This window comes from Leptonotus elevatus, chromosome 15 (assembly GCF_054856555.1).
Source record: "Leptonotus elevatus isolate MCC_2025b chromosome 15, RoL_Lele_1.0, whole genome shotgun sequence".
Taxonomy (NCBI): Eukaryota; Metazoa; Chordata; class Actinopteri; order Syngnathiformes; family Syngnathidae; genus Leptonotus; species Leptonotus elevatus.
The window spans coordinates 3,357,263-3,372,629 of NC_141253.1; the positions used below are offsets into that span (position 1 = coordinate 3,357,263).

General features: G+C 39.2%; 2 protein-coding genes across 7 annotated transcripts; one reads left to right on the plus strand and one right to left on the minus strand.

The window, feature by feature from the left end:
* The first annotated feature begins 686 nt into the window (after window positions 1-686).
* On the plus strand, window positions 687-10,695 carry rilpl1 (Rab interacting lysosomal protein-like 1). Of its 6 annotated transcripts, none has more exons than XM_086096207.1 (9): window positions 687-1,251; window positions 2,666-2,813; window positions 3,927-4,045; window positions 4,129-4,359; window positions 5,280-5,435; window positions 5,967-6,017; window positions 6,900-7,063; window positions 7,146-7,244; window positions 9,004-10,695. In XM_086096207.1, the coding sequence occupies exons 1-9, from the start codon at window positions 937-939 to the stop codon at window positions 9,104-9,106; spliced, it is 1,386 nt and encodes a 461-aa protein (XP_085952333.1). In that variant the 5' UTR covers window positions 687-936; the 3' UTR covers window positions 9,107-10,695. The 6 variants fall into 6 exon arrangements, with proteins under 6 accessions (XP_085952333.1, XP_085952334.1, XP_085952335.1 ...); XM_086096208.1 differs by having other exon boundaries at window positions 5,313-5,435; XM_086096209.1 differs by lacking the exon at window positions 5,967-6,017.
* On the minus strand, window positions 10,464-15,270 carry kmt5aa (lysine methyltransferase 5Aa). The gene is made up of 7 exons (XM_086096213.1): window positions 14,674-15,270; window positions 13,914-14,052; window positions 13,548-13,788; window positions 13,380-13,467; window positions 12,998-13,057; window positions 12,538-12,728; window positions 10,464-12,438 (listed from the first exon to the last, which is right to left on the minus strand). Exons 1-7 carry the CDS (start codon window positions 14,680-14,682, stop codon window positions 12,228-12,230), a joined length of 939 nt encoding a protein of 312 aa, XP_085952339.1. The 5' UTR covers window positions 14,683-15,270; the 3' UTR covers window positions 10,464-12,227.
* Between the last annotated feature and the right edge of the window lie 97 nt (window positions 15,271-15,367).

Consider the following 15,367-nt stretch of genomic DNA (forward strand, 5'->3'; position numbering starts at 1 on the left):
GTTGACACTCTTAAGCAAGTTGGACCGGAGTAAAATCCTTCACAATAAAATCTTCGAGAATGTGACATCTTTCAAAATAAAATATAATGATAACGCTGCATCAGTAAGAATGCCAAAATGAAGCCTAACAGGAATCCTGCCTCAGTGCCTCCTTAAAAAAAACTATTAGGACTGCTAAAGCCATCAAAATAAATCCCAACAGGAACGCGGCATCCTTCAAAATAAAACATAATGGGAAAATGCATTGCAGTTGCTCATCGTTGTAATTTTGACATTCCAGACTTTATTTTTGAATGATGCAATTTACACATGGGGCTTATATTTTGGAGGACAGTTATCATTTTTATTTTGAGGGATGCAGTGTTCCAGTTATATTTAATTTATAGGAAGCAGCATTCCCATTTATATGTGTTGAAGTACGAAACATTCCTGTTACATCTTAATTTGAAGGTTGTGCATGCATTTCTATTAGTTAATTTTGAAGGAGGCTGCCTTCTTGTTAATTTATTTTGAAGGATGTAGAATTCCCTTTTTTCCTGGTTTTATTCTGAAACACGAAGCATTCTGTTATGTTTTTCTTTGAGGGACAAAGCATTCCCGCTAGGTTTTATTGTGAAGGAAGCAGGAGCTCCCTTCTCCCTCCTCCAGACGAGTTCCTTTCATCTTATTCTGAAAGGAAAGCGGAAAAGACGCCCCTAACATGGCGGCCAGCTTTGCTCTATGTCAGAGCGACGGAAGGGACAGGACAGGACATTGACCGACTTTACGCCGAATAAATCACTTTTAATGTCTTCGTTTATGAATTCATAATGGACATACGGTAGCCTGTTACTTTTAGGTGGCGTTTTAAAGCTGACCAGTGTAAGTTAGCGGACTTGTTGTGTCGCGGAGGGAGGGGAGGAAGTTTGTGTCACGCAGCGGGAAGAAGAACAAGTCATGGAAGGCCACCGTTACATCCCGGAGGACCGCGGCGGTTCGGCCATGGAGAAGAACCCGGCCGACCTGACGGTGATGGACGTGTACGACATCGCCGCGGCGGTTGGCCACGAGTTCGAGCGGATCATCGACCAGTACGGCTGCGAGGCTCTGTCCCGCCTCATGCCCAAAGTGGTGAGGGTGCTGGAGATCCTGGAGGTGATGGTGAGCCGCCACAGCATCGGCGGCCCCGAAGCCGACGAGCTGCGACTGGAGCTGGACAAACTCAGGCTGGAGAGGACCGAGAGGCTGGAAAAGGAGAAGAAGCACAGGAAGGTCATAGTTACACAAACCCATCTTCAACATCTTCATGAAACTTCTTGGGTTTCATCCCGATAGAGTCGAGATAGCTCATCCCGAAAGTGGAGTAGTGTAATATATGTTTTAATTCTGATGTAATTTCTGTCACAAATTCAAGGGGCTTTGAATGTGAGATCAATTCTTACTGAAAATTCATGGGTGCCATCCCCGGATAGGGATAGTCTAGTTAGTATCTCAAAGGCATTTGTTTTAATATGTGTATAAATCAGATGTAATTAAGTCCACATAATGCATATTTCAAATGACAAATATTTTAAAATTCAACATCATATCTGACTGAATCTTCCTGGGTGATAACCCCAGAGAATCTACTACATCGCACTAATTGAATTATATAACAATAGGGATTATTTTAAAAGTATTTATTTTTAAATCAGGTGTCATTCCAGTCCAATTCAGATTTTCAATTTTAAGTCTTAATTATTTGTAAGCAATTTTATTATTCAAAACAGGTTGGAATCCTTAGCAGTGAAACTTAAAACAGCTCATTAGATTGTGCAGGTCACAGGTGTACCTAATGTTGTGGCTTGTGAGGCTATAATGTTGTGGCATTTACTTCACTGTGTCATCTGGGAAGAACCCATCACATACGTGTAATACGCACGCACGCGCACACTATAAAAACTGAAGTTCTCGTGACTGCGCACACTCACCGGTTGGCTCACAGACACATGACTCTTGATAAAGTGACTGCAAGTGCCGTTTTTTTTAATTTTCATAAAGCCTTCAATCTCCCCTTGGATGAAATTTGTCTCTTTACCATGTGAAGCAGATGCAGGTTACCCTTGTTCTACTACATTGTTGTTTTGTTTTTCTGACTAATTTTAGCAGTACTATTTTGAAAAGCAACCATCCCAAACAGATGCAAGTAGTGCTGGTACTGTGCAGTTGAAAAACAAGAAAAGTTATACAGTATAGTGTAAATGAAAAATCGTAGGGGCTCCAGGACTAAGCCTTGGGGAACACCAGGAAGTAAAATGGGCTTCAAATGATGTAATATGCCAATTTTCCACCTCATGGTAGCGACACAACATAACTGTACTTTCCACATTACCCTCTTCTGCTTATAAAAAAGCACGTACTATTTCTCGTACCTGGCTCTAGGCTTGTCAAGCTGATACCACTGTACATCGCTGATTCTGATTGTCTGTGCAAGATAAGAAATTATACAAATAAACACATGCCATGTCAAGTAAATTTAGGAGAGCTTTGTTAACAAGTTTTTCCGAAGGATTTTCACTGGCTTATACAGAGCAGACAGAACATAGCCTGAATAAAGAACAATAGGGGCCCTAGGATTGAACCTTGGGCAACACCAGAAGCCAAACCGCTGCTCATGAGATTGTGTTTTGATTGGATTGTGGTTCAGGAGCTGGAGCTGGTTGAGGATGTGTGGCGAGGCGAGGCTCAGGATCTTCTCTGCCAAATCGCTCAGCTGCAGGAGGAGAACAAAAGCCTTCTGGGCAATGTGCCCTCGCGAGACCCCTTAAGTGAGGACGACCTGCAGAGGAACGACGGTGAGAGCGTGTGTACAACCTTTCAGAAATACTGAAAAAACTAAAAGTCCATTCATTCATACAGCGCAGCAAATTGTCATTATTGAATATTTGTCGTCTGGTTAGTCCTTAGAATGTATTTGATATTGATTTTATTAATTGTTTTTTTTTTACTTAAAAAAACGTGGCGTTGGCCTTGAAAGGGAAAAATAATGAAAATGTACTGTAGTATTTCGCAGCAAGTTTTATTGTTACTGCAGGTCTAATAACAGTCATTCCTGATGATATTTCCTCGCTCTACAATCATTTTATGTTTTTTAAAATGCATATTATATTAATCATTAGCCTAATAGCGTAGTAGCCAAAGTCATTTTTGGAAAACAAAAGAAAAGTTTTAGCAAGTACATCTGTATTTTTTTATTGACTTGGTAACATTAAGTTAAAAATGACCTTTATGCTGTTAGGCTAACAATATTTTTCATTATCATTTTATACTTTTTTTTACAAATTTTGGAAATTATGTTTCACCTATTTAACATTTGTTTTATATTTCTTTATATATTCTATAATAATAATTATTAGTAATATTCATTAATCATTATAGTTATTATATTTTATAACCATTTACAAAAAAGTTTTCCCACCTTTTTGAAATCTGTTTTTATAATCTATATGTTTGACGTATTTTATATTATCATTATGTCATGTCTTTGACCATTTGGGTTGATTATTACTTACCGTATTTTGATTTGGATTATTTCTATTCAAGAAGGAAAGCAAAGGATGAAGATGTTTTCGGTGTGCAAGAAAACACAAAGGCAGCCTTCTCTTTGCTGCTTGTACACAGAAGCTGCAGTCAGGCTTGAGCGCACACACCCGTCCCACTGTCCACACACACACACACACACATGCGCACCTGCTACACACACGCTTTATGCACACTAATCTCGACATCGTTCTAAATTATTCCAGTGTGGTAAAGTCAATCACAGTTGAGATCTTGATTGACCGAATGACATTTTAGGGTCTTAATCCAAAAATGGAGGAAGCATTAAAAAAAAATGTAATGCAACAGATAAAATATTCCGCATCATCTTACGTGTGAGTACTTCTGCTACGTGTTTTTTGTTGCAGGTATGAGCGAGCGTGAGCGTCAGGTGATGAAGAAGCTAAAGGAAGTGGTGGACAAGCAACGGGACGAGATCCGGGCCAAAGACCGCGAGCTCACTCTCAGGAGCGAAGACATCGAAGCAGTAAGACTGTGCAACATTAACGCCACGCCCGCTTTTGATGTCAAATACATGCAGCCGATCACTTTGAACTTTCCCTGATGAAGCTCCAGCAGCAGCAGTCCCGTCTCATGAAGATCAACCACGACGTGCGCCACAAGATCTCGGTGGTGGAGACTCAGGGCAAAGCGCTAATCGAGCAGAAGGTGGAGCTGGAGGCCGGCGCGCAGACCCGCGGACAAGAAATGGCAGCCCTGCGGCAGGAAGTGGCGCGCCTGCGGGAGCGGCTCAGGGGCCACGCCCAGGACGCCCCGCCCCAGCCCCCCTCGCCGGCCGAGGTAATGCGCACCTTCTTCACACAGTTGCTAGAATGTTGTTTATTCGACAGTAAAATAACGTATGCAATAACTCCTCTGCAATTTAGTAAATAAATGCCTCCATTAAAGGAACACGATATTTATTGTAGTTCTTTGAATAAATACATTTTTAATAAATGAGGATTAGGGTCTATTTATTCTTTATGACTACGGTATATATTTTAACTGTATAGTATCTACTGTATTTCCTCAAATAAATGTAATGTGTTTCCTTAAATACAGAATTTCTATTCATTTAAGGAACTATTGTATGTACTGTTTGGCCTGTATTTCCTTAAATAAGTATGCTTTTTGCGGGATATACATTTATGCTGTATTCATATACCTATTATTTATTAAAATTAAGAATGCATCTTTTTATTTTTATATTTTACCATCGTGAGTTTGTTGTTGAAGTTACAAAAAATAAAAATGTCCTCAAATAATATGGTATATATTGCATTTCCTCAAATAATTATACATGCATATATACATTTAATTTCCTGTATATACAATACAATATTTATTTGAGGAAATACAGGACCTACAGTACATTTACTCAAATACCGGCTCAAATATACGCACTAGCACTTTGCACAAACTGAATTAAAACAGGATATTTCAAATGCAGGCAACCCCCCCAAAAAACAACAATCAATTAAGTTAACCTACCAAAAAGATTCCACTAGATGGCGCTAAAGTAATCCTTTATTTAATTTCCCCTGAGTGCAAAAAGGATTAAAATTTCAGTGAATAATGGTGGATAAATCACCAAATTAAAAAATCTGCAGTGGGTGAATGCCTTGCTGAGAATATGCAGATTCTCTGGATTTACTTTGTTAGCTTAGCAACATTGTAGCAATCTTTGTTTTGTTGTTAAGCTTGGTCAAACAAATCCACAGGTCAATCATTCATTCGTCAATCTTCTTGACCAGCGTGAAGCGAAAGCTGTGGCGGGGGCGGAGGGTTGTTGGGAGTCCTCCAGCCCGCCGCCGCCCGGCTCGCTCGGCCCCGACGGGCCTGACGAGGACGACGAAGACGAGGCGGCGTTGCTTTGGGTAAAGCAGCCTGACCACTAAGAGCAGGATGATGTTTAGGGACTGCTTGGCATGCTAACTAACTGGCGTGTCGAGCTTAACGCGACGGTGAACCGCTTGGCTGGGTTCTGTGTGAAATTTCAAGGTGGTTTTGGCTCTGGTGTTGCAATTTTGCGGGATCTTTGTTTGGAACAAACTAATGACTTATTTTCACAACGATCAGATTTCCTCAAATAAATGCCTCACCTCAAATATGGTCAACATACCCCGCTTAATTATTATTTTTGCCTCACTCACACACGAAACATACTCACACAGCATGACTCACACAAACTCAAATAAGACGTGTGCACACACACACTCAAAACACTTACACTGACTCTCTGCAGTTGACTCGGCCATTATTTGAGGAAATTGACTCATTGCGGTGTGTTGTTTGCTAAGTCCAGTGAACCTCAACAAGGTGGTGTCCGATAATTCATTAAAAAAAAATCGAAATCAAAATGATATGGAAGGCAAACAATGAGGCGTGCTGTGTTGGTGTGCCACCAGGAGGCCATGTGCGATGACGACATGCCTGCTGTGTACCAATATTTCACCAAGGTATCCTCACTTCCTCTCTCGCTCATGGAAAGCCATTTGAGTATTTATTCCATATTCTTGACAATCCATCTAATAGTACGCTCTTTGTCCCCACACTTTTTCCACTTTTAAATTAACAAGAGTAGGAAAACTTAAGATTTTTCTTATTGTTTATATATATATATATATATATATATATATATATATATATATATATATATATATATATATATATATATATATATATATATATATATATACATATATATATATATATATATATATATATATATATATATATATATACATGTAATAATTGTTTTCGCTACTGTATGACATTCCTACATACTCGTAAGACATATATATATATATATATACATATATATATACATATATATATATATATATATATATATACATATATATATATATGTATATATATATATATAAATGTAATAATTGTTTTCGCTACTGTATGACATTCCTACATACTCGTAAGACATATATATATATATATATACATATATATATATATACATATATATATATATATATGTATATATATACATACATATATATATATATATATATGTATATATATACGAGTAATATATATATACGAGTATGTAGGAATGTCATACAGTAGCGAAAACAATTATTACATTTAAAATTAATTAAACCGGATAGGGCCTAAAATTGACCCCTGCAGCACACCACGTTATTTCACGGATATTTGTGGAGCATTTATCTAAGCTTAACCGCCTTACTGGTGGGGGTACAAAGAGCACACTCGGGCTGGATCTTAAGGATACAATATGAATACTCAGCTTTCCATACCGGCCCCCTTCGACTCATGTCACTCCCTCTGAGTGACACATGGATTCCTCTCTCCATCTCTCTCAGGAGGCGCTGTGCCAGGAAGACGAGACAACCGCGGAGCTCCCGGACTCCAAGGACCCTAACCGGGCCCGGTTCACCCTGCAGGAGTTGCGGGACGTCCTGCACGAGCGCAACGAGCTCAAGGCCAAAGTCTTCTTGCTGCAGGAGGAGCTGGCCTACTACAAAAGGTCAGCAAGATGATGAAGTCATTCTCATTCATATTCATGAGATGCTAATGTGATGACACTAAAATGGCCGATGCCCTCGTAGCGATGAAACGGAAGATGACACGGCCGCTCCCAGCCCCGATCCCGAGCACAGGACGCGATCGCGCTCTGCTGTGCAGCCAGAGTCCGGAATCAAACGCCTGTATGTTGTGCACACACACACACGCACACACACATGCACAACACTCTCGCACACACACGCATACAAAAATAAATAAATAAACCTAATAATCATATTTCGTTTGCCTAGTGAGACGTTTAAGATATTTTAAAAATACAGATAAAAAACAGCAGGGCAAGAGACGTGATCTCGCACCCATATGCCGACGTGGTGCATTTGGAACCTTTTGTGGTTACTTTTTGTCAAGACGAAGACTTTGACAGGGTCCTTGTTGGCCCCCCTCCCTTCCCTTCCCCTTCCTCTGTGTGACAGGATCTTCACGGCCTTCATGCCCATGGTGGCGGCTGGTTTGATCCAAGGCGATCCCACTTTACAGCCTGCCAGAGGCTTTACGGCGCTCGTATGACCCAATCATTTTTTTCCCCACCCTAACCTGCTTTTCATTCCCGACAAATCCCAACGCGCTAGCTTAACAATTGATAACGGTGTGTTTTGATACTAAAAACGTATCATCTGTCCACAGAGATGTTTTCAAAAGATCTCGGGCAAAATCTTTACGAAGAGTTTTTAATGAAAATGACTAAAATGACTGAAAAATGTGCATACCAAACTTTTTGTTTCTTTTTAACTCATTCACTCACAGCCATTTTCACTGAAGCAATTCCCTTCACTCCTGGCTGTTTTACTGGATTTTGACTGATTTTGCAAGGCCCACAAAATATTGTGTTCTATTTGCTATAAAAACATGGAACCTACCAAAAGAAAGATTAGAGTCTCTTCTTTCATCAGGAAAAAAAGTATATTTCTATCAGTTTCCGTTTTGCAGCAATTACCATTAGAATATAGCTAAGTTTAATAATTTTTCACAAATCTGTATAGAACTGTGGGTTTTTTTTTCAACATGGCCCTGGTTGATCTCTTTTGCTCTGCTGCCACCTGCTGGCCGTTTTTGTAATAACTACCATTTCCTCAACCATTTTCTGCAGTTGAGAGACTGAATCAAAACCTTTTGTATGCTCTAGAATTAAAAAAAAAACTTATAAATACGTCTTTGGGACACTTAAAACATTTAAAATAGAACATATTTATACGTTTTTGGGCGCAACTGAGTTAAGCATGGTTTCCAATGTTTTTGACTACTGATTGACATAACAACCAAACTCAATTTTTTTAAGTGAAACTACATCTGACCTTATGGAGGTGATTTTAAAAGAATTTATTGTTTTATGGTGAGTGGTCAAATAACTAAAACACAATTTGTTAGCAATTTAACGTCGTCCACTGTCTCTTATTACAGGATTAAAATTTGGTCACAATTGGACGAAATTTCTAGGATTCATTTGCCTTCCAAGACGCTTGGTATCTCTGATATGATCTTAAAATGAAACCAAAATGGCTGACTTCCTGAGTCTTGTGGGTGTACTCATGATATAGACATATACCAAATGTCCTGTTGCTAAGTTGAAAACTCTGGTAATGGCCAATTTGGTTGACAGTTTCTTCAGACTTTTTTGGGGGGGGTTGGTCTACTTGTTATGATAGACTTGCCTACCAAATTTTGTAATGTAAAGTAAAACTGGCTTGGAGCACCTCATTTCAAATTCTAGAGTTCCATCAAAACAAAATGGCCACTTTGGACCAAAATGGCAGGCTTCCTGTCTGAGACTTTTTTTTTGTGGGTCTAGTCTACTCATGATAAATACATCTACCAAATGTCATGTTACCAAGTGAAACTGGTATCGGGGGCAGAATTTTCACAGTTCATTCTTTGTCTTCTTAGGTTTAATTTATTTTCCCGTGACAAGCAGCGGAGTTGGCAGCGGGGCAATGCGCATGATGACGCGTTCACCGAACAAGCCCAGGAGGCTTTACCGCACTTTTAGCCGTCACATCTGAGACCCAACCTTGCACCCTCAAAAAAAAAAGGTTTTTATTTATGCATGTTTCCCATGAACGGATCTCTTTTGGCATAACCGTGACGTACTGTGTGTGCAAACGAGGCATTATTTCATTTGAATCGCTGGTGTTTATTACACATACAGCCCGTAAAAGATTTTGGGGGGAACCTACAGCCAATCACAGCCAATTTTCTTCTAAACAAATTAAAGATGCCCATGATAGAAGTTTGCCAGTTGGAGCCTTGCAATTGGCCCCAAAATGGCTGCTTCAAAGCAAAATGTCCCAACTTCTGCTTAAATTGCGAGCATGGGTCCTTGAGGTTTTCTAGTGTCTCCTGTTATGATATATTTTCAATTTTATGTTGATTGGTGAAACTGGTGTTAGGGCCTATTTTTCCCTGGTCTGCTGAAAGTCCAAAATAAGCTTAAAATGACTGCTAAAAACCTTAACATCAGACACCCTGTGCATTGCAAAAACTGGTCTTAAAAACAAGAACAAATAGTGATGAAATGACGAATATGCAGTATTACTTAATTTAAGCAAAATTACAGGAAATTTTGAATTGGTAAGATTTCTAAAAACAATTAAGTTAGACTTAAAAAATATTTATTTAAATTTATTGATTCAAGGAGTTCCTGTTTTATGGCAAATCATCAACTTTCTTAATCAGAACTTCGTCATAAAATCAGGAGGACCCAAAGGTACTGGGGGTCCTCAGTTTCCGACAGTTTTCAGTCTTGAGACCTAAACCCAATAGAGACTGCATTTTTACCTTCTGAAGAAGAATATTGAAGGAAGTAACCTCCCCAAATCAAAAGATTAGGTGATTGTGGTAGGAACCGGAAAAAATAAACGCTCTCGTCAGTTGTCTGAAAGACCACGAGAAGTGTCTAAAATGGCCGCTTTGAACCCAAATGGTTGGCTGTGCATGGGCATGGCTTAAAAAAAAGGTTCCCTGCCTTCTTATTGAAAAGAAACTACATATACAACTCATATCAACACTAACAGTCATACGGATGTAAGAATTTTGAACACTGTGTGATATTTTAACCATTCTGACTCATGAATATGGCCTTGTTTTTAACTTAGTAACTTATTTTTCATTTTTGTTTGTTTTTGTTTTAAACTGCGGCCTGATATCAGATTTGTGACGGAAAAGGAAAATGCTTTTTTTTTGGGACACTATTAACTGCACATAAGGTATAAAAAAGACTGACAGGATTTCCAAGTCCTATTTTTAGTGTATTGATTATTTGTAATCTATGCAAACTGTAGAAGGAAAGAAAATGTATTTTTTTTGTGGTTATTTTTGCATGAAAAAAAGGAAAAACAAGTGAAGTGTTATTTGCATATGACAAGTTTATTCATCAAGCCCAGCATTCAGATTTATTGGCTGCTATAGCACCTATGAGGATGCACTAAAATAGCGTCTGTTATTGCAATAAGTCAATGGGGGGGAAAAAACTAAGATGAAGGATAAAAAAAAAAACATGAGTCACATAATGCCAATGAGATACTTGTTTCTTTTGAAATGGATCCAGAAATTCAATAATATACTGAATATGTTGGAAAATGTGTGTTGTTCTCATTCATTTTTGTACACAAGCTTTCCACTACATATAAAAATAAAACTGGACTACTTTTGTTTCCCAGTTAGATCGGCAAGGCTACGGCTAGTAGGCTTATCTTAGCACGAAGACTGGCGTAAATCTTCTCCAATAACAAACTTGTTTAATCACGTTTTCAACCATTTTCAGCCAGACTTGTTGATGGGTGTTAGCACGGCGAGGCTAAAGCTAGCGGACTTGGCTTATCTTAACTTTTAGCACTTCTTGTAGAATCTGGTCACACCAGTTTTTCAGAGTCAGCTGGTTTCGAACGGGTGAAACACTTTCCGATAATAAACATTCAATATTCTCATCAAATACAATAATAACAAAAATGCCCTCTGCCTTGGAAAAAAAAATCAACATTTATTCTTGTGAGATTACAATTTTATTTACATAAAATTGTTAAACTATCTGGGTAAGATTACAATTATTCTTATTCTCTCGACATTATGAGCATTTCTATTAAAGCTTTGACTGCACTCGTCTGACTATTATCCTTGTAAAATTAAAATGTTATCCTTATTGGATGATGGGGGGGTTTCAGTCTAAACATTAGGAATATATTATATTTTTCCTCCCAAAATTTGATTTTATGCTTCAATGATGTCTTGTTTTAAGACCCCCCCCCCCAAACAGGAATTTTATTCTCACCAAATTAATTTTTTTGTACCCCATTAAATTTGACTTTCAATCTGGTTAGATTATGACTTTCCCCCCAGAAAGATTTGTCTTTTATTCTCATAAAATTACTTCTCGAAAGATTGCAAAATTGCTCAAATATTTGTCTCTAAAAATGTGACCTTGCTTCTTGAAAAAAAACAACAACTATTATTCTTGGAATGTTATGGATTTTTTTTCCTGAAAGATCACTTTTTTCTGAATAAAATGTGACCATTTTTCTTGCGAAAGCGAGAACTTTATTCTCCTAAAGTCACATTTTATTCCTTTAAAAAAAAAAATGCAGCTTTATTCTCATGACATTATGACATTTTCCTGGTAATACATCTGCTTTATTTTGTGTAGAATGTAAACTGCACCACTGCCCCAGCTAGTTAAAAGAAGAAGAAGAAGAAGCTTAAAAACAAACAGCAGTGGACCCTACAATGTGTTTGCCATTCACCTAAGTGTAAAAAAATAAATAAAATAACAGACACAAGTGCCCAAAAATGATCAATGACACCAGTTGGAGAATGTTCTAGATTAAATTAAATGTCCTTTAAAAACGAGTGCGCTAATTGGGTGAGGGTCGGATTGGGGTGAGTATAAAAATGCACCAACCTGTATAGAAGCCCAAGTGCGTCATCCACACAGAAAATGTGCTAATAAAAAAAACAAACAGAATGTGTATATTACACTACTCCCAAAAAGTTCAGGATATTGAGTGAAATTTGAGTATGAACCAAAAATACACCATAACCTTTGCCGGAAAACTTAATGTGACCTTCTTTCAACTTTTGGGAGTAGTGTTTATAAATAAAGAGGTTCTTCTCAGGGTTTAGTGTTTGAGCCACGGGTGCGCGGCAATGGACGCCTTGCTACGGTCGCCGTAGTCGTAGAGCAGCTCCTCGCCCTCGTCGATGTCCCGCGACGCCACCAGGATGAGATGCGGCGCGCCGTCCACGTCGTGCAGTTTGGTTTGCAGGTTGCCGCTCTTGCTGTGGTTGATCAGGCGCCCCAGGCGATTGGTCTCTTTGGTGGCGTCCACGCTGGATGTGGGAGCAGACATCGTGTAAGTCGTCACGTGATGTGAAATTGTGGATTTTTTTATTTTTTTTTGCTATGGACAAAAATGAGTGAGGACGTACCAGTATGCTTTGCAGAGGTACTGAAAATAGTACATGTAGCAGCCCGTCTCAGGATTCTGGCCGTACTCCGCTTCCCGCTTTTTGGCATCCGCCATCTCCAAGAGGTCGCCGTAGTACTCCACAACATACTCGCCTTTCCGGAAACCTCGTGCGGCAAACACCGCTCGGCCTTTTCCCTCCATGTGCCGCACCTTCAAAATAAAAGATTTTTCACCATGCGTTTACATTGCTTCTAAATTGGAAATCTGGATCAGATCTGGATTACACTTGCACGTGTCACATTTGAAAGTTTCACTCACTTTATGTGTGTCATAACGTTGATTAAATTATGATTTTAAGTAATCATTGTGGATTGCCACTTAAACATAAAAGTGCGGACAAATGTGAAAGATTTGAATTAAAAGTGTTCACGCGCTGTACATGTTTTTCCTTGCATATACAATGTCGGAAAATTCCATACCTGCATTCCTTCCTCTATTCCGTTTGTGATAAGGTGGTCGATGAGGTGCTTCTGTTCACACTAGACACAAAATGCAGCTAGTTAGCGCAACGTTTGGGACTGAATATTATTAACTCCTGTTACAATTGAAAACAAATGACATCGCTTTTTCATCAATGTGCAGATTCTCACGCAAATGCAAATAAAATTGTGGACCAGATCTGGATTCAACCTGATTTGAAATTTAAGATTTTGTGCATTATGTATGATGTTTTTTTTCTTAATTGTATCTTCTTTTTTTTTATGACAACTTGTGAATTCACACCCAATTTAAAAAGTTTGCAATTATCTGAATCGGAACAGCATGAAACTCAATTTGACAAAACGAATAGTTTCAAGTTACCTTGAGCTCCGTTTTACTTTTTCGTGAGCTGCGTCTTATTGGAAAGAAGTCTGTAACTTTTCGGTTCTGGGAGTTTTTCTTTTGGGTGCTATGCGGAGAGAGAGAGGGGGAAAAAAGCATGAGAAATCAACATACGGTGGTTAATAATGAAAAATAAAAAAAGCGCACATTTTGGCCGCGGCTCTCTTCTGCTGGCGGCGTGGCACGGCTGCGCTTCGGTTGCTGCTGTGCAAAGGGGCCGGAGGCCTGTTGGCAGCGAGCTGCGGGGGCCGCTCTGCGGCAGGCTGAAGACGACATTGAAACTGGAGAGATGATGTACATTCGTCTGAACGGCAAGAGGAAGACTGCTTTGCAGCGTCGGAAGAGTTGCAATCTTTCGTTGTCGGGGCAATACCGTTTGCTATCCGGCCTGGTGGGAAAGGAAGCAAATCTTAAATCTGAATTTTAAAATGTTAGTTTTACATCCATAGAGCTTTTCCTGCATACAAAATATGGAGGCAGCAACCTCCACCACCACTACAACATGATGCGTACCGTCTCCCAGCCTCTGGATGTCGTTCCTCTGGCAAAACATGGAAGGACATCGTCCCACCTGCGCCACCTTGTCATCGCGGACCGGAGACATGGACTTAGGGCAACTTGAAACGGTGACATAGTGTTTATTGCATATTTCCTGTGGGAGCAGAAACGACAGTCACATCCTTACAAATCCACACTTGGGCATAATACAGGTTTATTTTAGGAAGAAATATCTAAGTGGTTTCTTATTATTTCTGTTCAAGTTAAAATGTTTCAAAGCAGGTTTGGTATCAGGAGAAATAAAACAAACCCAAGAAGAAGGGGAAAAAAATGTAATTTAAATGTTATTGCTTTTTTTTTTATGAGAGGTGGTGGTCTAGACTCATTCACCACTTTGCCACATTCAACATGGCAGCGCCGTTTACGTACGACTAGAAGCGAAACCACTCCCCACGCCCACAGTTCCCTTTAACCGCTCAGTCAAACTGCAAGGCGAAAGGCCTGATATGAAGGACGAATAAACAATAACAATTTAAGCTATTATGTCCTTAAAAATCTCTTCACGGGTTTAAATTTCGCTAGCTTTGTTGTTTTTAAGTTGACTTAAACGAGGAAATTATCCTTACTGCAGGCACGAGTAGTTGCACCTTTTGATTTTGGCTAGCCAATAAAATTCCAAACGTTTCCCACTTTTGGCGAATTAAGAAGTTCCCATTTGGCTTTATTTGGTCCTCTCGTGAGAAGCTGGGTGTCAAACATGTTGTCGAAAACTTACCCCGTTCATGTCCGACTAGTGGTTCCCCGAGGCTCCACGCTCAGCTCTCTCCTGCCTCCCCCGTCCCTCCGAGGACCAATAAAGCCCAGGGCTGAGGAGACCAAACAGTTTGCCGTCTTCACCTTCACGCAGCTCAAACCAAAGCGACGTCCACGGCTGCTACGACGAGTTCGCCATTTTTTCGACATGTATTGTACTAACGGCAAGGAGGGAAAATGTCGCCCCCTGTCGTCCGTACTGTACTGTACTACTACTACTGTAATAGTAACGACATATTTGCGTTTTTATTTCATAATATTTATAGTTGTGAATGTAGCTTTCTGATAGCGCTTACATTCACCAAAAATGTGACTATTAGTGTGCATTTATAAAAGTTTGGCAGGAGCTAGAGAGACGCGCGAAGAAATCACTGTCGTCACTTCCGCTTATGAATCAACCAATGTGATTACATATTCAATAAAAACGAATTTAATTCAAACAATATAGGCGTATAAACCATTTAGGTTTTCACGCTGTTTTTAAATAAATAAATAAAACACCTTTTGTAGCGACCCACACTCGAGGAATTACTCGTCATTTCCGCTTTTGAGAAACGCCTTTACATGTCACAAAACGCATTTGATTTAATACAAAGGTACAATTTATATATAAAATAACAATAATAATAGAAAATTAAGTTTATCTGCGGCTTAAA

Excerpts from the sequence above, each read along its gene's own strand:
- rilpl1 (XM_086096207.1), top strand. The coding sequence starts at position 937 with ATGGAAGGCCACCGTTACATCCCGGAGGACCGCGGCGGTTCGGCCATG. Across the intron at positions 4,046-4,128 it reads GGAGCGAAGACATCGAAGCA|CTCCAGCAGCAGCAGTCCCG; the intron begins GTAAGACTGTGC and ends TCCCTGATGAAG. Across the intron at positions 6,018-6,899 it reads TGTACCAATATTTCACCAAG|GAGGCGCTGTGCCAGGAAGA; the intron begins GTATCCTCACTT and ends CATCTCTCTCAG.
- kmt5aa (XM_086096213.1), bottom strand. Across the intron at positions 13,789-13,913 it reads CATCCAGAGGCTGGGAGACG|GCCGGATAGCAAACGGTATT; the intron begins GTACGCATCATG and ends CTTTCCCACCAG. Across the intron at positions 13,058-13,379 it reads AAAGTAAAACGGAGCTCAAG|TGTGAACAGAAGCACCTCAT; the intron begins GTAACTTGAAAC and ends TTTTGTGTCTAG.